At 38.4% G+C, this 20,052-nt stretch overlaps 4 protein-coding genes across 9 annotated transcripts in view; 3 read left to right on the top strand and 1 right to left on the bottom strand.

Annotated features, from left to right (window-relative positions):
* axo (axotactin) overlaps positions 1–9,995 on the top strand; it is a 66,003-nt gene extending 56,008 nt beyond the window's left edge. For 2 of the 5 annotated variants that reach the window (XM_089260154.1, XM_089260152.1), the window contains exon 21: positions 9,532–9,995. In XM_089260154.1, the coding sequence (XP_089116280.1) occupies positions 9,532–9,792 (261 nt within the window). In that variant the 3' untranslated portion in view covers positions 9,793–9,995. Of the gene's footprint in view, positions 1–9,394 lie in introns of all 5 variants that reach the window. The other 3 variants (XM_089260156.1, XM_089260155.1, XM_089260153.1) reach the window with 2 other exon arrangements.
* Positions 3,016–3,867, top strand: LOC149091335 (uncharacterized). Its single transcript, XM_089260175.1, has one exon. It carries the CDS (start codon positions 3,351–3,353, stop codon positions 3,705–3,707), a length of 357 nt encoding a protein of 118 aa, XP_089116301.1. The 5' UTR covers positions 3,016–3,350; the 3' UTR covers positions 3,708–3,867.
* A 617-nt stretch (positions 9,996–10,612) lies between the features above and the next one.
* On the bottom strand, positions 10,613–13,271 carry HDAC1 (histone deacetylase 1). The gene is made up of 4 exons (XM_018101664.3): positions 13,027–13,271; positions 12,320–12,432; positions 11,007–12,261; positions 10,613–10,930 (listed from the first exon to the last, which is right to left on the bottom strand). The coding sequence occupies exons 1-4, from the start codon at positions 13,067–13,069 to the stop codon at positions 10,764–10,766; spliced, it is 1,578 nt and encodes a 525-aa protein (XP_017957153.1). The 5' UTR covers positions 13,070–13,271; the 3' UTR covers positions 10,613–10,763.
* Positions 13,272–13,548: 277 nt separating this feature from the next.
* Src64B (Tyrosine-protein kinase Src64B) overlaps positions 13,549–20,052 on the top strand; it is a 34,834-nt gene continuing 28,330 nt past the window's right edge. The window contains exons 1-2 of one of the 2 annotated variants that reach the window (XM_089260160.1): positions 13,549–13,745; positions 14,455–14,603. The gene's annotated coding sequence lies outside the window, so the exon portion shown is untranslated. The remainder of the gene's footprint in view (positions 13,746–14,454; positions 14,604–20,052) is intronic. The other variant, XM_030384451.2, reaches the window with a different exon arrangement.

The raw sequence follows: 20,052 nt of genomic DNA, 5'->3' as shown, positions 1-20,052 counted from the left end.
AATCAGCATAAATATTTCGGCAAGACAATAAGTCGAAAACAGGACAAACAACAATTTATATGGATTAAAGAGCCAAGAAAAATAACGAAAAAAAAAAAACAAAGAAAAAAAATATAAATATACATATACATTACAACGGATACTTATGTGTGTATATTTAAATGAAATTTAAATGCAATCAAGTATTTTTATTAAACATTTAAATTTATCAAATGAAAACAAATTGATTTATAAAAATTAAATATATAAAAAGATATCTAAAGTAAATGTTCGTATATTCCAGACAAAATTAGATAAAACAGTAGCAAAATCAGATAATCTAATACGAAATAATACATAAAGTCTTTGACCACATTTGCTGAATACTTTTATACACAAAAGTGATTAAATTAGTTCAAGGAATAAAACCACAAAAAATAGATAAAGAAAATTCTTAAATTTTGTTATTTTCTAGACAAGAAGCTAAGGTATTTTAGGCTATTTATCTAAGCAATAATCTGCAGATATTTTCTATTGAAACTTTGTACTAAAGTTTGCTAAGCGTTTATAGGATTTTCATAAAAAGTGAATGAGTTAACTCACTTGATTGTACAAAGAAAATTCGCAAGTTGTTTTTCCGTCTGATATATTCTAGCAAGAAAATAAGCTAGTATTTTCTTATTCATAGGAATTTATGATGAAATGAGATGGGATATATAAGAGATATAATATGTATGAGAATGGCTTTAATTGTATATGAATAAACCAACGAAAAGCATAAGAAGATTTTATAAACTATTTAAGTGTGACTAAAATATAAGCAAACAAAACAAAAAACTTTAAAAGTTAATAAATTGTATTCGAAGCAGGTATTAAAATGTAAATGAATGTATAACCGTTTATATATGTATAAATACATATATGTATATATACGTCTGTATTCATAAATAATAAATTTAAGCAACTGACTTGCAGTTCTCGCTGCGTGTGTGATATATATGATGATAATAAAAGTTTTTTCCTTTGCGATAATAATAACAAAAAAACAGTTAAGTTAAAGTTATTTCTGTTTAAAAACATACTTTAATATGTATATTAATTTAAATTCACATTTATTTAAATGATTTTATTAAAAAAGTTTGCTAACGGCAAAATGTTGAGCTAAGCAACAAAAGCGAGGAAAGGAGAAGACGAGGTGAAAGCAGGCAAATATTTTGGCACACATAATGGCACTTCAATATGTAATGCAGTACAAGATGTGTAAATGTGTGTGTGTGTGTGTGTGTGTGTGTGTGTGTGTGTGTGTGGGGAGTCAACCGACAGCTTGTTAGTGGCTTTGTTGGTCAGTACTTTCAACTAATGTGTTTTGTGCGACCATACAAAATCTCAAGCACCCACTTACACACACACACACATACACATACATACATATATAAACTCACGTTTCTCCCTAACACACACACACACACACAATCACACACACTATTTGATGTACTTAACTTTCGTCGTTGTAGCTAGCAGCTGCTGCTGTTGTTGGCGCTGCTGCTGCCATTTAGGATGCCAACAAACCGCAGAGCACATGTATGCATGTGTGTTCGTGTGTGTGCGAATGAGAGAGCATTGTGCTTCATCTACTCGAGCTTTGGCTGCCTGCATAAAATAACCGCATAAAATGTCGTTAAGCATAACGAAATTGAGTCTGCTCATAAATTCAGATTATAAGATTAAAATGTTGTGATTTTCGCACATTGCGCACGAACCAAAAACCCCTCGACCAGCCCTCGCGAGGCCCGGCCCCCCCAAGTGTCGACAGCTCGAATGAAATGAAATACCAAAAGAAAGTGGCATATGCCAAAGCTCAAATACCCTGTAAGATGTGTGAAGCAGGCGAATGTCTGAGAACTAAAATGGGATTTGGGATTTCTACTTTGCATTAATTTCTGTTATTAGATTTATGAATTTTAAGGTTCTTCTTCTTCTTAGTCTAGTTCTTTACACTCGTAAGCCCCACCTTAGACATGGACTTTATGCCTTACACTTTCCTTTTGTTTTGTTTAATGAATATGAAGATTGTATTCATTATTAATGAAAGTAGAAAATGATTTCTTTTTAATTTTCAATCCCTCTAAAGCATATACCCCACGGTAAAAGTGAGGGGTATTAAATGTGCAGCAGCCCAAGGAGCTGCTGTTTTCTTTACATTCCTTTTTGCCGGCAGCCAGGGGCAGGGTGGCAGCTTCAGCTCCCGCAGGACGCCAAGCTTATTGAAAATGCGATGATACAAGGCGCTGAAAATGGCCAAATTTAATGAGTTTACGACCAGCTCTCGGGCTTTAAAGCCAACAAGTGCTGCAAAGCGCTAAACGCGCTGTGAATACGAAAAAAAAAAAGACTTTGATGAAATTTGTAAAAGGCGTGAAGGAAGCACACGAGATATACGACTGCAAAATTTGCTGATTTCTCATATACTTTCTTCTGAAACTCACAGGGTATACAAATTGATAGCGGGCAGTCTATGCCGCTTTTAATCTTGTTAACTGCGAATAGTTTTGTTAATGCCACACGTGCAACGAACTTGAAATTCATTAAAGCTGCCTCGCAGCGATTAAAGCCAAATATTTGGTTTTGGCCCGTTCACAAAATTTGGGTCAGCTAGCAATTTGGCTAGCTGGCTGACAACCCTGGCGGCTCGCCGCAACTCTGCTCTGCTCATGTGAATTTCCCAAAGAACTAAAAAGCCATCAGCTGTCGGTTCATTATGATGCTAATTGCGACCAAAGCGAATGAGCTTGTGAGAGACAAAAAAAAAAGGGAGAGAGAGAGAGTGAGAGAGCGCGCGAATTGTGTGTAGAGGATTAGTTAACAACGTGCAAATGATATGCAACGTGCCGCATGTAGCATGCAACATGCTGCCACACGCTGGCACAGGCCCCTGTCACTTGACCCATAAACAGTTCGTTTGGCCTAATCCAGTTATGCATGCATCTGGATTAGCGTGTGAAAACGCGCAGGACAAAACTCGTATCCTTGCTGCTGCTGCCGCTGATACTGCTGATGCTGCCACTTTTTGTGGCAGCCGTTGCGACTTTACGACACTTTTTAGGTAATGAATGGGATTAAGCACACTTTTTTTTGTTTTTGTTTGAGTAATCCAGTTGTAAAAAAAAAATAAACATGCAATCGTTTCAATGAACCATAAAAAAGGGCACCTTTGCCTCGTTGACCTGTGCCACAGCAGCAGCAGCGCAGCAGCAGCAGCGTCGTAGCTCATGAATGAGCAGGTATTTGCCGTGCCACCCGAATTGTGGCATAAAAGTGAGCAACATCCGAGCTGAGGACAGCAAACGCAGTTCAGCATTCCAGCAGCCAAGATGTGCAATCCACAGCAGACGCCGACGCAAGAGCAAGAGCAACAACAACAACAGCAACACGCAGCTGCCAGCACTGCCTATGCGCTGTATTTGCATCGCGAGGAGCTGAGACGCCGCAAGCTGCATTCCGTTCGCACCTCGGCCACAAAGATACAGCTGACCAATGAGCTGATTGCCAGAACCAAGCAGAACATACGCGACTGCAGCGATGAGGACCTGGAGATACTCGCCCGGGAGACCATATTTAAGAAGAGTCTGCAGCGACACTTACACTACAGACGCATGCAGCTGCAGGCCTGGATGCTGGCCAAAAGGCAAGGCAAAATTGCCAAGCTGGAGCCAAAGCGAAGCATTTGAGAGAGAGAGAGAGAGAGAGAGAGAGACATCTCAATTGTTCATGGACCAATAACAGCCAAAGTGATAAATTTAACATTTTTTTATATAATTGTATATATAATATATATCTAGATATAACGAATAATAAATATATAAAATTAATTGAATATAATAAAACTGTCTTTGTTGTCAAAGGCAAAAAAATAAAATAAATAAATAAAATAAATTGGGAAGTGGAGAATTTCTTAGAAATAATGCACGCATAATAATAAATAAATAATTATAATGTAAAAAAATGGTCTAAACAGTTAATTTACTAAATTAACATACCTAAAAATAATTAAAATCATAATTATATTAATCAAAATGAAACAAAACAAATAAAAATATAAATAAATAAATCAAAGATAATAATTAATTTAGTATACATAAAAACAATTAAAATAAAAATATATATAATTAATTTAATATAAATAAAAAATATAAATAAATATAATAATAAATATAAATAAAATATATAATTATATATAATTAATTTAATATAAATAAAAAATATAAATAATAATAAAAATATAAATAATAATAAATAAAATATAAATAAAATTAATAAAATATAAATTTTATTAAATACATATACGTACATATACATATTAATTTAATTAAATATATATATATATATATTAATTTAATTAAATACATATTAATTTAATTAAATAAAAAATATAAATAAATATAATAATAAATATAAATAAAATTAATGAAATATAAATTTTGTTAAACACATATACATATGTACGTATACACATACATACATATACATACATATATATAAATATATATATAATTTAAAAAAATAATAATTGACTTAAATTTATATATATAAATAATCCGCTTAATAAAATAAATCAAAATCTACCCCACTGCTGCAGTCAAAGTTATAAATTGTATTTTATAACTGCTTTAGCGTCAATCGCCCCAACTAAATGGTATTACATATATGCAGTTAAACTTCAACTTACAACTTAAATAGATAATTTTGTGCAACAATTCATAAAATTTTATCAGCTTTTCACTTTTCGCTAGCAAAGTTGAGATGATCTCAAATAGTCCGAGAGACAGCAATAAGTTTCGGCAGCCCAACTCTAATTATGCAGCTGCACATTAGTTATCCACTTGACACACACACACACTAACTCACACACACACACACACTAACTCACATACACGAAGACAATGCTGAGTGCAAAGTGCAATTATGCCCTAAGCATACAATTTCCCATTTAAATATTAGAAAATTTCTGCTCACTGCTCTGACAACGTATGGCCACAATGCTCAGCCACACACAAAAAGGAACAGAGAGCAGAGCAGCAAAGCAGCAGCAGAAGTAGAGCAGAGACACCCGGACAACAAACGCTCGACCTGTGCTCTATGCTGTTACCGTTCTCATACCCATTACCCCTTTTCCTTGCCCCCCCCATCCATCCCCTTGCATTCGCTCGGTGTAAAAACAAATTTACACATGATTACGAGGCGAGCTACAACTGCCAGCGTTTAATAAAACTCAAACAAAATGACGCGCGTTGCATAAATTTGAACAGCCTCAGCGTCAGGCTACAACAACAACAACAAGATGAACTACAACAACGGCTGCTACTAGAAGCAGCAGCACAAGAAGGTCTTCTGCTATTTTTTCGAGTGTGCGTGTGTGTGTGTGTTATTTTTGCCTTTTAGACTGCATAAATTTTAATTAAATGTCACTCATACGCCATGTATGCCAAGTGCAATATGTATGTGTGTGTGTGCATCTAGAGCTGTGTGCAATTGACTGTGTGTGTAAGTGTGTGTGAATGTGTGCACATACGCGTGTGTATACGTGCGACAAATGCCAGTTCACACACACACACACACACGAATTACAGTTTATTGAACAGAAAAGGGAAAACAGCTGGAACAAAGCTCAAGGCCCCAATTGAGTTTGCAAGCAAAGCAAATACAGAAAAAAAAAGAAAACAAACTTGTTTCCACTGCTCGTGCAATACAATCGAATTTGTAAGCATTTAACTTCGATGACACAATAAATCTCTGAAGCAGCAAATGTTAAGAATCGACAAGATTTTAGTTTGATTTTGTTTTTCATTCCCTACAAACTTATTTGAAATGAAGTTACCTAAGTTGGAGAGTGTCTAGGATTTTTTAGACAAAAATATTTTGGATCAACAAGATTTCTATGCGAAGTTTATGGGAAAACTTCGGATAAATTAAAAAAATAAATTGACAAGCTTAATTTTTGATAAGAAAATACATTCAACATTTTTGTTAAACAATTAGAATAAATTCTAGAAACAACTTTTTGTCTGTCATCATCAATCAAAAATCAGTTGCAATGCTTCAATGGACTTCCAAAACTCAAGAGTTCATTGAAAACAAATTAAATCTAAGCTCAAAAGTATTTCTCTTTGACTTACTTAACAAATCTCTTCCATCAATCACGAGTTCAATCAATCACTGCCTCAACCAAATACCTCTTACACTTCATATTGAACGTTTTTCGATGGAAACACTATGAAAATCTGGCCAACAGCTTCTGTGGCATAGCCAATCGACGCTGGCCTGCATTTTGGTCAGCTATGAAAATCTCAAGTTTTCTCTTTGCATTTTTTCTCACTCAATTTTTGTTATTTTTAATTTTCTTTCCCATTTCTTTTTTTTTTTTTTTGGCTGTGGTTTTATGCATTTTAATAAAAGTTTTCGGAGCATGCATTATTCATGCTTTACAACAATTGCAATTGCCTGGCGCTGGACCTAATGAAAAGCTATCAAGGACACCATAAAATTTTCGACTCGCTCTGGCTAGCTCTATCTCACTCTCACTCTCTCTCTTTCTGTGTTTCTCTCCTTTCTTTCGCTCACACTTGAAACTTTTTCAATAATTTCGAACATATGCGTCGAGTTCTTGACAAATTAACTCAAGTGCGCAATGAAGTGTTTATTGTGGATAAGTAAAAGTTTGCTGCTGCTGCTGCTTCTTCTTCTCTCATATTTTTTTTTTTAACTGCGACAGCAGCAGCTAGCGTCGCGCTGCCTTCAAGCAATTTGTTATTAATTTCCGCGTTAAAAAAAAGTTGAAATACAAAGGAAAAAAAACGCAAACTTTTTCTTTCAATTGTAGAGCTGTCGCCCTCTCGCTCTCCCCCTCTCTGTGTGTGTTCTGTTCTTGCTCGCTCATTAAATGTGAAAAGTTATGCTTGTTGTTGTTGTTGTTGTTGGCGTATTAAAACATTGCCCATAATGGTTAACAAAGCATTTGCTTCTCGTTGACCAGAACGACCCCAAACATCGGGCAACAAACTTGTGCGTACAATGTAAAACATGTGTAATAAATACATTCAAGTGCCCCGACACTCTGTCTCTGTGTGTGTTTGTGTTTGTGTGTGTATTTTGTTGTCAGGTGGACAATAAATTGCCCAGCTCGGCAACAGCAGCAAATGATGACGGGCACAAAGTCTTTGAAATGTTTACACTTTGAAATAAAATAATCAATATTAAAATATGAGTACTTAATAAATGCAGTAAATTAAAATTGCAAGCTTCTTTTTGAAAATTATGTATAATATACAAATATTTAAAAAAAAAAAATTTAAGGTATAACATCTCATAAAATTCCTTGAAAAACATTCGAAAAGCCCCTAAAGAATTTCACGTCTTTTAATTAATGGATTATACATTTAAATTATTAATATTATTAAACCTAAGTATATTACAGTTTTTCGCCAAGTGTGTGAGAGCAACAGTTCCATTCATATACTTCTCTGTAAGCCCCATTCCATCGCTATCCCCGCGCTGTATGCTATGAAAAATTGCAGAGCTATGCGTTCAATGTTAATATGGCTGCCAAATGCAACAACACAACAACAAAATACACACACGCACACTTACGCGCACACAACACCCGCGTACTGACACTGAAGTGGTGTACCATTGTGTGCGTGTATTGGTGTGTGTTTGTATGTAAAAGTGCAAGTTTGCTTGCCTTTTGTTGCTGGCTACGTTATTATCGCTCTTCTTCTTCTCTCTGTCGTTGGTATTGTTGTTGTTGACGCTACCTTCAACCGAGAACAATAAAAGCGAGCAAAAGTGCAACTGAAATGAGTTGCTGCAAATGGAAAACTATGAAAAAGCGACGCGAGAAATAACAATTTTTCGTAAAACCTTGCAAACGCATAAACTTTTCTATAAAACAGGCATCAAATATAAATGTGAACTCTTTATTTAATTGCAAGTAAGGAAAAGAGAACGCAAAAATTCTGACGGAATTTTTTCCATTTAAATAACATTTTCACTTAATTACTTTTTATGCATTCATTACTTTTTTTTCACCATAAACCACTGTGCAACAGCAAATATATAAAACTCCGTTTAAGTGTCGCATTGCTAAGCGACGCATAAAACGAATTGTGATTACCGTTTGAATAAGCGCTAGCGTGTGCGTCTAGCGAAGGTCAGTTTAAGAGAGCAATTATACCAGTATATATGCATGTTTGTATGTATATTATGCGTATGCATATGTAAAAGTGTAATAAAGAAGAGAACGTAAACTGCGACTTCACTTACCCGTTTGCCTTCCATTTGTGTGTTTCGTGCGCTGATGACTACACATATACACTCACACATGTGCACGCATGTGGGCACGATTGCAAATTGCGGTTGCTGCTGCTGTTGCACTCTATGTAGTTGATTTTTAGGAGAAAGAATGAGCGAGAGAGAGAGAGACGGATGAGGTACTGGAAGCAAGTGTGGCGAACTGTGAAGTGGCTTACTCTCTCGTGCTGGGTCAAGGGTGCCACCATTGTTGCCAAAACACAAAGCGCAAATTTAATGCGCTGCAAAGTGGATTTTTCGGACCACACATACACATACACACCCACTTCACTTGGAATTACAAATAGGAGATATATTACACACCCAAAAAAAACCGTATAAAAAAGAAACTGCACACACTTTAATACGAAATAACGCGTTTAGGACTTCCAATAAAGTAAAACGTTATATATAACAAAATATATGGGTTTTGTCTACCTCTAGCACACACTTTATGCACTGCAGTGCATATTTAACATATGTATATAATCTCTGTTTACACGATACACACGCGTTTAACTATTTAATCAATACGCACTCGCAGAGAACTTTCCAATCGAACGCTACGCTTAATCCCGCAAAAGTAAAGGAGGCTTAACATTCCGCTCCAATTAACAGCACCAATCATGTGAAAAACACACGGTTTTCGCTTTAACATACACTTAGTCGCTGTTAAGCTGCGCTTACGATGCTGTTACGATCGACCCACCTTGGTTAACAGTGGCGTAACGAAACATTTTATGTAATGTAGTCTTGCTCTCTCCCTTGCCCTAGCGAAGTTCATTGCTAACTGAAGAGCGGTGTAACATAATGGCATAATTGCAGTTCGTTTTCTTTAGTTGCTCCTTCCCAGCCGCTTTAACGTTTTATGTTCTGTGTACCAAAATCCTTATGGAAAGCATTTATTAGTGACACGCCCATTGCCCCAACCGTAAATACATGCGAACTTGTGTTTTTTTGTTTTTGTAGAAAACTTTATTTCAAATATATACATATATCTATCTACATATATCTCTCTCTGGTCACGTTTATTCACACCTCGTCCATTTCACAACACTTGCAAATACAGCCTAATCGAATTAAACCCTAAATTATTTGATCTAAAACCCGCATCCCAAAAACCGAAAACGCCCAACCTAAACAACATAACCTCAATTCCTGAACCCACCGTCCCATGCCCACTGCCACGCCCACGACAATCCATAGCAGCTACCGCAACGACGCAAATCCCGTCACAAAGCACACGATGACACGAAGCTCGCCTTTGACGTCAGCACCGAAAATTCCAATCGGACAACTCCGGCAACGGTTGCCCGGCGCGCCCCTCGAACAGCGCTGCCGCCCATGTATTTAGAGGCCGCGCTGCTGCAGCGCCAGTTCGCGAATCCAATTAGCTATCTGGGCGGGCCACGCCTGCAGCCACGCAGCAATCGGAACAGCATCGAGTCCGTATTATCGCTGGATTAGTCGCCAGAAAGTCTCATCAAGCGCGCCTCCAGTCAGTCAGTCATCGCGTCTGATTGGCACAAGGCCGCTGCCATCCGTCTGATTGGAATGTGAATCCTCAACTTTAGTTAGTTTGAAATTTTAGTTAGTTAATGTGTAACAAATTGTCACAAGTTCCTTTTTGAATAAATAAAAGTATTACAGAAGAAATCTAAATGAAGAATTATATATAAATAGTTGGAAAATGTGGAACCTATTGAAAAGTAAGTATGAAAATATAAATAATTTGTATAAAGAATAGTTGATTACAAATTGTGCTTGCAAAAGTTGCCCTTCTATGCGCTTCTCACACAGTCAATTCTTATCCTTCTAGGTAAATTGCTTTTCCTTAATTAGATAGAACAAAGAAATCCTAATCTAAAACTTTATGCTATGAATTGTCATGTTTTCCATATATACAATTCTTTAATAGACTGACTATATATCTCATATAGTTATACAATTTAACTAGATTTTCATACCACTTCCATTGATACATGTTGAATTAAAAGTTTCACAGTTAAAAAAGGTTTTTATTTTCTTGTTAAAAGTTTTGTAGCGATCGTTTAAAAAATACGTGTGGATCATGCTTATGGGGTAAGTAACTTTAGGGGCTCGTTTTAATAATAACTGTATCTTAATTGTTTGTTTGGTTTTTTCGTTAGATGTATCTGCGCTTTAAATGTATCTCATCTCTGCTTGAATTGTATCTGTTAGCTTAAAATACGTATTCGCTTTACACTGAATGAAAATGGGATCTTACAATAAATTGTATTTTAATTTAAGTTGAGTTGTTGTTGGCTTTTCTTTTCGTTCTCTTTTCAATTATTGACTACGCTCCGGAATCCAACAATTTGTGGATTTGCTTATGGATCCGTATGCTAGGTAAAATCCGGCGGCTTGTATTTGGGCGGTCGCTTAATTGGCTTCTATAACCAATTGCGGCCGCCACGTCATATGTTGTTCTCCTTGGCGCCCTTCGATGCAGCGGCGGCACCGCTGCCACCGCCACCGGCTGTGGGCGTGGCAGCGTCATCTTTGTTGCTATTGCTGCCGCCGCTGTTGCTGCTGCCGCTATTCGTATTGTTGGCCGTGGCGGACTCCTCGCCCTCAGCTTCAGCTGGAGAGAAAGAGGGGGAGAAAGCGAATTTAGTTAAAATGCACAGATAATTGGCTATAGCAGACTCTCTATATACCCTTCTCCTTTTCATCCTTAGTCTCGCTGCTCTCGGCGCTGGCTTTGCTGCTCGCATTGCTGATGATGGGCTCCTTGTCGAGCCTTGGACGTTTGCGCTGGCCCTTGTAGTTGCGATTGTCACGGCGGCCGCCCTCGCCCTCATCCTCCGAATCCGAGTACTCGTTCTCCGGCACAATGCGTTTGTCCTTGTCGCTCTGGGGCAGGCGTTCGTCCTTGTCCACCTTATCCTCGTCCTCGGACTCATCGTTTATCGCATCCTCGGGTATGGCCTGGATCTGCACACCCGGCGCATGCGGCAACAGCCGCAAATTGTCGAACAATTTGTTCTTGATCTTCTCCAGATACTCAGCTGTATTCTGATTCGTCATGTTGCTCGGGCTGATGTGGAGCTTGAAATCCGGGCCGAAGTACTCGAAATAATCATTGTAGGGCAGTTCGTTAGCAATTTCGACGTTCAGGGCCACCGACGTCTCATAGGTCCAGCAGCGGGAGACATTACGGATGGTGTAGCCGCCGCCGCCGACCATCAGGAAGGGCAGGTTGTATTTCTTAACAAACTCGACGCATTTGCCGTGTCCCTTGACGGTTAGATTGAAGCAACCCAGGCGATCGCCCGTCAGCGAGTCAGCACCGCATTGCAGCACCACAGCCGCCGGCTGGAAGGTCTCCATGACCTTGGAGATGATGGGCACAAAGATGCTCTCGTAGGCATCGTCGTCCATGCCATCGCGCAGCGGAATATTCACAGCATAGTATTTGCCCTTGCCAGCGCCAATATCACGCAGATCGCCCGTGCCCGGAAAGTATTCTCCGTACTTATGGAAACTGACCGTCATCACCCGATCTGTAGTATAGAAAGCCTCCTCCACGCCATCGCCGTGATGCACATCGATGTCGATGTAGAGCACGCGCTGGTGATATTTCAACAGCTCCAAGATGCCAAGCACAATGTCATTAACATAGCAAAAGCCGGAAGCTTCGGATTTCTTGGCATGATGCAGACCACCTCCCCAGTTGATGCAGATCTCCGAGGCCTGCTTGTTCAGCTTGACAGCTGCGGCCACTGACCCACCGGCGGACAGCTGACAGAACTCGTAGAGTCCATCGAAAACGGGACAATCTTCGCCCACATTGAAGCGCTGCATCTGTTTGTTGTACTCCGTCATATTGTCGGGTCGTATGGAACGTAAAAATCTCACATATTCATCTGAATGGAATTTGGTCATCTCATCCGCTGTGGCCTTATGGGGTCTCTGTAATTACACACTTGATTAGATCATTTCATGAGGCAACTCGTAGTCGGGTTCTCACATAAATCTCCATTTTGCGATAGAGTCCATAGTTGAGCAACAGATTGTGGGTCATGCGTATGCGATGGGGCTTCATGGGATGGCCTTGGCCATAGTAGTAGTTGCCAATATCACCTGTGGAGTGCAAGAGTATTGTATTAATATTAATAGAACGTTAGATACCCTAGAATATGTAAAATTAAATCATTGGCTCCTAAGCTATAGAGAGTACCCCCAAATAGATTACACATTAATTTTTAATATATGTGTACATTATATACATTTATTTTATAGTGTCTGCCACGCATCCTTCTCCTAAGAGAACCATTATACCCTGATTTCCCATTTTCAACACACAAATATGCGCCACGCTGTGTAAAACGAAAATTTTACGGCCAGTGTCGGCGAGGCGTCCATTCAGTGCACTTCGCCGCATATAAACGTAGCAACACTTTCGCTATACCGAAAACAAAGGTCTACAGGTATACACACACATACACATGCACCACCAACAGAGTCGCTTACACTACGGTCGTTAGTGGAAAAGTACGCTGTGTGCCAAAATGCTTGTACAGTCGCTGTAAAAATTGAAATTCACAAACATGCCACCCAAATTTTCCGACTACATGCCTCAGACTTTTTGAAACAATGTAATAGGATAAGTAGGCGTTACCTATCAATCAACTACACAAATTTAATGTAATTTAAGTAGGTTTAATGTTAACTTACTGTCGTAATAATAGCAAACTCGTTTTTTACTATGAGACTGCATAGTCACTGCTGCCGGCCTGACGTAAAACGCAAGGTCTACTTTTATATGATTTCAGTTGAAGCAGCGATGTAAGCGACGTTTTATTTAACTTTTAGGAAGCACACCGTTTTTCTTTTAATTAAGGATATCAAAAACACTGGCGGTCGCGCACCACAAGAAAAACGATGTGATACAATAAAGCTGTGTGGCAACTATATGGAATGGAGCTGCCACTGTATAAAAAGAAATGCCGGATGGCAGAAATGTACAAATAAATGCCACATATATGTAGTATTTTTTCCAGTACATACTAAGTCAAGCTATTCGCTGAAAATAATAAATAAATACTAATTTATGATTTTGTTAAATATTTGTTGTTAAAATATTAAGATTTGACCGCAGAGTTTTCAGATATTAAAATAAAAACATGTTTCTTGTTTTATATTTTATGCAACTGGTCACACTGCAGTGCTGTAGTTTTTGTTGCTGTGCGAGCGGGAGAGACAACTTCTTTTAGTCGAAATAAACCGTTGAGCGAGTTAGACGCGTTTTCAGTGCGAGGCTCTGTCGGTCGGTGTTTTCTACGTTTCTTGTCGGTGAAAAATAAGAATAAAAGCAAAAACCTAAGTGCAGGAATATTGTGTAAAATTGGAAATTTGTGAAGTGCAAATTGCAGTTTAATTCAGAGAAGAAACGTGTAAGTTTATAAATCGAGTTGTTTGTGCCGTTCAGATTGTATGCGTGTGAATGTGGTGTGTGTGTGTGGTCGTGTGAGCGTACATGTGTAAAAGAGAAAGAAGTTTCAGTTTCCAAGCAAAGCAAACAGCAAGTAAAACGGCAGCAACGGAGTTGCAGTGGAAACACAAACAGAGCAACACTCACACTAACACATGCAAACACACAAACATACACACATTGAACATGCCAGCGCGAAAGAAGTGGGGAAAACTGAAATAAAGTGTCAAAGCGAAGTAACAAAAAAGAAGCAAAAATAAAATAAAAATGAAGCAAACAGTGAAAAAATAAACGAATGATGAAATTTAATTAAAATAAATCAAAATAAAATACAAACGCCGCAAATATCCTGCGCAGTGCAAAAGCCGCCGCTAACTTTAGTGCTTCTTCTTTGCATCTCCGCCTCTCTCTTTTTCTCTCTTCATTTGGGAATTTTACCGACAGACGTCTCTGCCGCTATTGCCGCTACCCGCGACCAACGCCTCGCATTGAAAGTTTCTGTTACTTATTTTCTTCCTCTGTTGCCCATCTTTTTATTACCATTGCATTTTAGTTTTTCAATGCGGGTTCATAGGATATTTTCCTGTTATTGCCCCTCCTTTTCGTCTTCCAATTAGCGCAATTTCGGGAAATAGTTTCATATTGTTTTTATTATTCATTTTCGCTTATAGTCTAACGACCGTGAAATACGACAACAGAACGAGCGAGACGCTGGCAGCAACTGTGTTTTATAGCCGTAACTGTAAAAACGCGGCTAAGCCGCTGACTTTCAATCATAAATTAAAACGACGCTGAATATTCCAACTAATTAAAATTAAAGGTAAGTGCTGGCACACTCTATTAGATTTTTCTGTTATTTATAGATCATTTGCCCTGGAAACTTGTTTGCTCCTGTATGTTATAATGTGTGCGTATGTGTGTGAGTGTGGCCAACGCATCGCTCGAAATGTGGCACAGAAATGCATCCCGACATAACAAAGTGCCGTTACAAAAGCCAATGAACGCAGCAGCCAAATAACTAAACATAATAAAAAATAAACTACAAAAAGCATCAACAACAACAAATTGAATTTAAGTGATGAGAAGAGGCACAGAATGGAAGAGATTGAGAGAGAGAGAGCGCGCACTCTTGTTCTCCCGCTGCAATTTCTATTTACGCTGCTGCTGCGACTGCTGCTGCTGATAAAAGCAAATCCGATTTTAGTGCTCAGCTGCTGCTGCGTTTAAAAAGTCAAAGAGCAATGTTGTTGTTGTTGTTTGTAATTGTCTGTAATTTAGCTGGAGGACTAAACGAAACCAGTTCGGCAACCAGCTGTCGACGTCTGCGCCTGGAATACCACAAGACAGCAAGAGAGCGAGGGAGAGAGAGTGGGTGCGAGAGCAAAACATGCAGCTGCTGCTCATGCTCTATCTGGCTCACTCTCTCTTACTGTTGTTGCTGCTTCTATTTATGTTGGGGCTTTGCCGCATTTATTTATTTACCTTTTGCTCTGGCCTGTTTATTATCCCAGCATCAACGCTGTTTGAAGTTCAAGCCACAATACAATTTTTTTTTGTTTTTTCAAAATAGTATTTTTATAGCTTATCTGCATGTTTCTCCACCTCCCCATTCTTTGCTTCCAGGCATACGAATTTTCATTAACACATTCACTATGCGATGACAACTTCCAGTCTGCTGTTGTTGTTGCTGCTGATGGCGCTTTTTGATGGCTGGCTATTTACCTTTTGCCACTTCTCTTTCCACTGCCTTCTTATTATCGGTCGGCACTTTTTTCATATCTCAATGGCAGTGGGTGAGAGAGGGAGGCAGAGAGGGCTTGGAGTCTGTCTCTGTCTACCCTTTTGGGAGCAGTTCAAAGAGTTCATTTTGAGTGCTGCACTTGGCAATTATGCCTTTTGGACTTTTTTGGCTCACAAATCATTGCGAAATGGCAAACGGTAAATCTGCTTAGCTCTCGTCTAACGGCACTAACTTGTTGAAGATCTAAGCTGATGCTTTGCTCTTTTCTTCTGTTTCGTTTTTTTTTTTTTTTTGATTATTTTTATTTTGCTTACGATTTGACAATTCACAAAGGCAAATCACAATTTACAGCAAAGGGAAGAGGAGGAGGAGGAGGCGAGAATAACAACTGCCTGTGCTGCTGTTTAATAGTGAAAAAGTAGCTGAAGTGGCAGTATCAGCAGAAGTTGAAAATTCAATTGTTGAAGCCGCGACAGCGGCCTTTGTGTTGCCACATACCCTGTAGAAGGCGTGATTGAATGGGGTATATTGGTTTTGTAACAAAAGATGTAACAGACAAAGTAAATGATTTGGTTTTTATTTAAGGAGACCTACAAAAAGGATAGAGATGATATATTATATTATAGAGTAATAATATTGGAATAACTTCTCGGGAAAATCTCATAAAATTCTTAATTATTAAATATTCTCTTTCTGTCCGGTATCTCTTAGTCACTAATGGCTGGCATCAGCCATTTATTTGATTTTTTTTCTTACATACAGCTCTTAACGTCGCCCACTTACAACACAATGAAAACGAGAAGCAGCAGCAGCAGCAGCGGCAGCGGCAGAGGCAACGTCTTTTATTGATAAGAAAAATTGAAAGTGCGTGGCAAGCAGCGAGAGAAGTGTGGAAAGTTGGTAGACAGAGAAAGAGACAGATAGAGAGAGAGAGAGAGAGAGAGAGAGAGAGAGGGAGCGAGCATTAAATGCGTAAGAAATTGATGGGGATAGACAAAGAGAGTGTAAGAGAGATAAAGGCGTGGGACATTGAAAAATGGAATACAGATTTCTAGCTTTTATTACGTTTTAAAGATAATTCGTTTTTTATTTAAATGGATCGTTTTCAAGCAGGCTTAGCAGTAAGACAGATTTGTTATTAATCTGAAAACCAAGAGAAATTCAGTTCGTAATGGGATTTTAGGAGATGCTTAAGAAGATATGTATATTATATATTTAATATCATATTATTCATTGAGGTAAACTTATTTCAATATAACTAAAAACTGATCTGGGAAGGAATTATCTTAAAATATATTTACTCAATTTTAGACTAAATAGTTACAATTATAATTAATTGTAAATATTGTATATTCTCTTATTTAGTTTTTTCAATATTTTTATGGAATATTTGATTTGTTTGGGACTCAAAGAAACTCATTTATAATATTCGTTTTGATCTAGTTCATATTTCATTTCTTAATGTTCTGAATACACTTTCTTTACCTCTTTTTACCCCTCACCCATTGTCAATTGACACAATTGAAATGATGATGCTCTCGCAGCATCAATCCATTTAATGGAGCTCCTTCAAGCTGCCCAAGTTGTTTGTTGTTGTCAGTATCAATGGTTGTTGTTGTTGTTGTTGTTGGAGTTACAGTTGACAGCACCTGCCACGCCCATCTGGCCCAAGTAGCAGTGCAAAGTTTTATATATTATGTCAATTTAAGTTTTATTTTATTTTTTGCTTGACAGTTGGAAATGCAGCTAGTTCTAGTTGTTGTTGCTAGTTCAATTGTTTTACTTAGCTGGACACTGTGCAAACTTTTAATTTATGTCGCTTAAGAAAAGTTCCAGTTGCTTTTAATGGCGCTTATCAAGCCAGGCGGAAGGAGAGTGCTGCAGTGGGAGTGGGAGTGGGGCTTGAGCTCTGGCTGTGTGACCGGCTAACCCAAAAGCCGCTTCAATTAGATTTATGGCATTAGAACAGTTCAACAACGCTCCACACGTGGAAATCCAACGTTTAGACGCAGCAAACACATTTTGCATTGTTTGCTTTGGCCGCCTCTGCCGCTGCCGCTGCCGCTGCCACTGCGCTTGCCCCTCCTTCCGTCTCCTGCTCTGCGTGCTTCGGCACTTCACTGCACATCCGGCTGGGCAACAATAAACATTGTTTCATTGCAACAACTTCTACTTTGCTCTGCGGTGGTTGAAAGCTGCGCTAGCGTTTTTTTTTTTCTCGCTTTGCTCATTCATTCTTTTGCCCGCCAGCGCCGCCGCCGCCAGCGCCGCCTCCGCCCGCATTCCTGGCCAGGTCTGGCCTCAACTCCTGGCACAGGCGCGCACACATTTCCGGCCTCTAGCAAAAACTTCATGTGTATGTGTGTGTGTGTGTATTGTTCTGTGGTGGTTGCTGCTACTCTCTGGCTAGTTTTCGATTTTATTGATTTTCATAAAGTCGCCTTTCAACGCTCAACTCCAATTAGAAGCCGCAGCTGTAGGAATAAAAACTTTTACTCCATTTGCATTCAGTAATATTTTGCACATTCCTCTAATCTCTTGCCCCTCTCTCTCGCTCCCTCCCTCTCACTCTAGCTTGATGCGTGCATGCACTAGTTGCAGCAAGGCTTTCAAATAAATATTTTCTAATTGGAATTCTAAACAAATATTCTGCAATTAGTCGGGCGAAACCTTTAAACAGAGCCCAGGAAAGTTTTACTAATAGAAAATTCTCTAATTGGCTAGCGGTAATCCTTTAAAGCAATGCAATTCGAATCGAATGAATGCAGCAAATAGTTGAGTGTTTTGTTTAGAGTGATTTTACTGTACTTGAACTAAAAATAAGGAACAGAAATATAAGAGAAATTCAAAATGATTTCATTGGATAACAATAAATAAAGAATACGCAGACCGTATATAGAGCATTTGCCCCTATCTTTTAACAAACTCCAGCTCAGTAAAACGATAGTAAAAAACTCTAATAGAAAAGTAGATAAACCTCTCTAAGTCCCAAAGTTATGCTACTCCCAGTATAAATTAACTTCTCAGCTCCTCGCACGGCGCCGTGCAGCAAAGTTTGTTTGAATTGTTAGTGATATGACCCAATTTGATGGTTTTTGCCTCAGTGTGCAGCCGGGCTCAGAGTCGAAGCCGTTGACGCGCGGACTTTGGGGCAAGCAAAGTTTTTAATTACAAGCATCAGGACAATAAAAGTTTATTATGCGAAAAGCTGGCAGAGTACTCTCATTGCTCTAGAACAAATAGTAAGCTATGAGCGCGCGAAAAAAAAACAAATAATAAACTTTGACCTCAGCAGTCAAACTATTTATCTAAAAAAAAAGCAAAAAAAAAATTAAATGCAGAGACCGAAATCTAGTTAAAGTTTATGTTTTAATGGCGAGGCTTATCCCTCGCACAATAAATTGAGTGCGATTTCAGATTCCAATTGCGACTGTTGCGCGCATATATATATAGAAAGGGGCGTGGCAAGGGGATAGCTAGTGCATTGCAGGCGACAATCGAATGGCAAATCGATTGAAAATGCATACAAAAATGCCAGCCAAATGAGGTCTGTGCTGTTCTCTCTCTCTCGCTCTGGCCTTCTCTCTCTAGCACTCGCTGCAGCTATATATAGCTATCTCTAGCTAATATTCAAATGGAATTCGGGTGCATTGAACTCGTTGCAAGGTGTGAATTTCGCCAGGAGGCAGATAAACATAAACAGAGTGAAGGAAAAACTGGAGCACGCTCCCAAAGTTGGACAGCAACAACAACAACAGCATCAGCTATAAAGCAATAGATACAAAGAAAAAAAAAACCAAGTCATAACAAAACAGTTTTACAGCATGGCATATGCTTGAAATGTTGATAAAAAAAATATAAAAAAAAAGAAAGATAGAATGAAACTTGCCAACAGTTCTTGAGAAATCATAACAGAGAACTCTTCTAACAGCCCGCCTTCAAATGAAATTAAAAAGTTCAGCTTCAACTTTGATAAACGGAATGTGCTACAGTCGAGCCACTCTCTTGGCGAACATTTAACAGAGTCGAGTGCTTCTTCTACTCTGCTCTGCTCTGCTCCTCTGTCTCTCATTTTTCTCTGACAATTTTTCAGCTGCCAAAAACTTGGCCCGAAAAACTTGTCAACTATGCCGAAGAAGAGTTGTCACAAAAGTAGCGAACGAAATTTTACACACTTGAGTAGTTGGTGCAATTTGTATGTAGCACAGTGTAGCAAATGACAAGAAATGCCTTAAGAAGGAAACTGAAGAGTGCGATAAAAGTAATTATTTGAATAATAAACTAGGTCTCTGAAAACTGATGAGCGAGATAAGTGCAAAAACAAATCACAAAAAAAGTAATTAGAAGGCAAAAAAAGAAGAAGAAGAGTTTTTCAAACTGTATTAAAACGGAAAAGTTAATAAAAGTAATTTCACTGCGAGCTGGAAAATGGGCTGCATAAATATATATTAATGTAGATATATTTATATGTATATAAAGTTGATCCGTACTCAAGTTAGCCATCATTAAATATTTTATTTTAGTGCAT

The sequence above is a fragment of the Drosophila navojoa genome, chromosome 4 (assembly GCF_054131105.1).
Source record: "Drosophila navojoa isolate 15081-1374.11 chromosome 4, UAZ_NAV_1.0, whole genome shotgun sequence".
NCBI classification, from domain to species: domain Eukaryota; kingdom Metazoa; phylum Arthropoda; class Insecta; order Diptera; family Drosophilidae; genus Drosophila; species Drosophila navojoa.
The sequence above is the reverse complement of the archived record's forward strand: the minus strand, read 5'-3'. Positions and strand labels throughout refer to the sequence as shown.

Excerpts from the sequence above, each read along its gene's own strand:
- LOC149091335 (XM_089260175.1), top strand. The coding sequence starts at position 3,351 with ATGTGCAATCCACAGCAGACGCCGACGCAAGAGCAAGAGCAACAACAA.
- HDAC1 (XM_018101664.3), bottom strand. The coding sequence starts at position 13,069 with ATGCAGTCTCATAGTAAAAAACGAGTTTGCTATTATTACGACA. Across the intron at positions 12,433-13,026 it reads AGTTTGCTATTATTACGACA|GTGATATTGGCAACTACTAC; the intron begins GTAAGTTAACAT and ends TGCACTCCACAG. Across the intron at positions 12,262-12,319 it reads ATCGCAAAATGGAGATTTAT|AGACCCCATAAGGCCACAGC; the intron begins GTGAGAACCCGA and ends GTGTAATTACAG.